This window comes from Sinocyclocheilus rhinocerous, unplaced genomic scaffold (assembly GCF_001515625.1).
Source record: "Sinocyclocheilus rhinocerous isolate Xijiao unplaced genomic scaffold, SAMN03320098_v1.1 scaffold475, whole genome shotgun sequence".
NCBI lineage: Eukaryota > Metazoa > Chordata > Actinopteri > Cypriniformes > Cyprinidae > Sinocyclocheilus > Sinocyclocheilus rhinocerous.
Genome location: NW_015646677.1, coordinates 1,152,716 through 1,156,051, shown reverse-complemented (window position 1 = coordinate 1,156,051; position 3,336 = coordinate 1,152,716). Strand labels below are relative to the sequence as shown.

Here is a 3,336-nt window from a genome sequence, read left to right as displayed (position 1 = left end):
TGATCTTCAGAAATCATTCTAATATGCTGATTTATTATTAGAATTATCAACAGTTGTGCAGCCAAATATTTTTAAGTTACGCCTTCTTTCTTTGCGTGAATATTTGGGCGGCGTTATGCAAATCTTCTCACATCGTGACGTAGACATGTGGGGTGTGTTAGAACGAGCCGTTTTAGGTAGGCTTGGTTGACTCTTAACTTTTATAAAGAATATCTCTTTGGATTTGAGACTTTAGTCTTTGCAACTTTACAGATCTTCTTTATGCACCAAGAGCTTGTAACACTTCAAAGAGAAAGGAAAAATTGAAATCGCATCATATGACCCCTTTAAATGTTAAATCATTTATTAGTTTGAAATAATATAATCTACTAATATAATCTAGCTTCTACTTAAATGTTTATTGCATTCTATTTAAATTCTACTTAAATAGATAAAATACACGAAATATATATAACTAATTGTAGAACTTATAATTTGTTTTTATATACTTCCAGTCCTCGGGACCCACTGCTCCGCACATTTTGTATATCTCCCTTATTTAACGCACCTGATTCAGATCATCAGCTCATTAAGAGAGAGATCCATGAACTGAACCGAGTGTGTCAGATAAGAGACACGTACAAAATGTGCAGAGCACTGAGTCCTGAGAACCTCCGTTTTAAATAATTATATATAATTAATATAATTATATATTATAATTATATTGATTACATGATAAACCATTTTTTATTATAATGATATCAAATATATTATATAATTTTAATATAATAATACTTTTTATAAGAAGAGTTTTTGTTTTTTTACTACATAATTCCCATATTTCCAGTTGTGTTTTTATTATTATTATATTATTATTTCTAAGTTCCATATTTTATGATGACTAGTCTAAACTGTCCAAACATTTGCCTGTAGTGCACAGTAAGCACTTATAAGAGCACTTAATAATGTGTTAGGCCAGAGATATGAGAACTTCTGTCTCTCTTTACTGAAGTCCGTGTGACACACAGACAGCATTAGATCGAGAGATGCTCACCTTGAATTTGTTGTGATGGTTGTCAGGGATGATCTCTTTATCGGGACAGCTACAGCAGCTCCCCATGGCGCCTTTAACACACCATCGGACCCCTGCGCAAAAGATATATAAGGGGCGACAATATGGAAAGAGAAACAGATGAGAAGGGGAAGTACAGGGGAGAGAAAGTAACACTTCAGAAACATCAGACAGTCGTGTGTTTATTTAGAGATTGATATCATCTTAAAGCCAAAATATCCACCCAGTCCTATACGTGTCCTGTTTCTGTAGACGTGTGTTTGCTCTGATGGTCCAGCAGAGAGCGCTGCAGTGCTCACCTACATCCAGCCATCAATGATTCTGCTCGTCTCCACACACACCGGAGTCACAGATCAACATCACACCTCCAGCGGGACAGAGAGCCACTTCCTGTGGACCAAAACACACACAAAACTAACTTAGAGACTCGTTTTGTTGCACATTTTAAACCACATGTTTCTACTGAATAGATGAGAGAAATTATATATACAATAACTACAATAAATAGATATAACTCAAAATCATTTATTTTATATTAAATATAATAAATACATATATTTATTTATTATATATAATGCACTGGTTCAGCTGGCCAATCAGAGCAGACTGTGCTTGTCAAAGGAGGGGGCTTTGTTGAAAACGACGTGTTTGAGAGAGGCGGGGCATAGAGGACCTACAATAATGTACAGTATTTTAAAAATAATGTGTTTTTTGAACATTAAAGCATGTCAACATATTCTGTTACACCAAACACACAAAATAATGATCTTTAAAATAGCATCATATGACCCCTTTAAAGTAAACCCAATTTTTTCCCCCAGTGTAGATGATTTAAATCAAGCATATGCAAAGACCGGATTCTGACTCGAGTCCCACAGCCGCCCTGCGCACGTTCATAATTCATGCACACATTCATGCAAAAAAGGCAACGGATGATATGAATCTGCAGCATGACCTGCAGCTCAGTTCATTATGGCCACTCATGAGGATGAAACGTGAATAAATCATGAGCTCCAGTAAAGCTGCTCTAGTTTCTTCCTGCAGGAAACAAACGGCTCGCTCGCTCAGATATCAGATGTTACACATGCTAAAAATGATTTACTACACCACACACGCTACAAACACACTCGAGTCTGGACAGCATGTTACATCGTCACTCCTCCTTTATGTGAAATGATCAGTCAGCGGCAGCGCTTCGTTTGTCTTCTATATTTCATGAGTGAAGGATGTAGGGCGCAGCATGCAGGGAATTTCAAAGGAAATGTGTCCCACCTGTAGGGTTGGGTACCGTTCACATTTGAACAGAGTAATTCTCTGAGTAATTACAAAAACACTTATTTCAGTGAAAAAATAAGTCCAAAAGTCTCAATTTCAACATTTTGAACAATAGGGCCCTACAAACTTTTTCTTAGAAAAAGTAACCACACTTCAGAACATTTCAGCTTGCCCTGTGTGTTGTTTGAATGAGTTGCAGGGGTGACATCACGTCACAGGGTCTCTTTCTCTCGCTGTAGCGTATGCGCCCAGATGCGTTCTCAGGTACCGAAATTTGGCACCGATTGATTTAACGTGAATCGGTACTCGGTAGTACCGACGCAATTCGGTCGGTACCCTTAAAAGTACCGAGTTCCGGTACCCAACCCTACCCACCTGTGCAGGTATGAGGAGGTCATGTGACCACAGCCCACGTCCTGCTCACATTCCATCAGTTTAACATCCATCAACCAGAACAACTCGTGCAAAAATCACACCACACTTCAGAACATTTCGGCTTGCCCTGTGTGTTGTTTGAACGAGTTGCAGGGGTGACCTCACGTCACAGGGTCTCTTTCTCTCGCTGTAGCGTATGCGCCCAGATGCGTTCTCAGGTACCGAAATTTGGCACCGATTGATTTAACGTGAATCGGTACTCGGTAGTACCGACGCAATTCGGTCGGTACCCTTAAAAGTACCGAGTTCCGGTACCCAACCCTACCCACCTGTGCAGGTATGAGGAGGTCATGTGACCACAGCCCACGTCCTGCTCACATTCCATCAGTTTAACATCCATCAACCAGAACAACTCGTGCAAAAATCACGTTCATTTGTGTGTACAAATCAAAACTTTCAAAACCGTCAGGCGTGTGTGAAACTGCACAACTGACAATGAGATTTTAAGTGAATAACTTTCGGTCAATAAATTTCGTTCAAAGCTATTAGAAAACAAAACACACAAGTTGTATGAACTACTTTCATAATGGTATAAATATTTCAGAAATATATTTTAAATATATAACATTTTATAT

General features: G+C 38.6%; 1 protein-coding gene across 1 annotated transcript in view; it reads right to left on the bottom strand.

The window, feature by feature from the left end:
* Positions 1 to 3,336, bottom strand: part of LOC107707956 (fibroblast growth factor receptor substrate 2-like) — a 19,536-nt gene that overhangs the window by 2,531 nt on the left and 13,669 nt on the right. The window contains exons 2-3 of the mRNA XM_016512077.1: positions 1,351 to 1,441; positions 1,034 to 1,125 (exon numbers count right to left, since the gene is read on the bottom strand). Of these exons, the coding sequence (XP_016367563.1) occupies positions 1,034 to 1,099 (66 nt within the window). The 5' untranslated portion in view covers positions 1,100 to 1,125; positions 1,351 to 1,441. The remainder of the gene's footprint in view (positions 1 to 1,033; positions 1,126 to 1,350; positions 1,442 to 3,336) is intronic.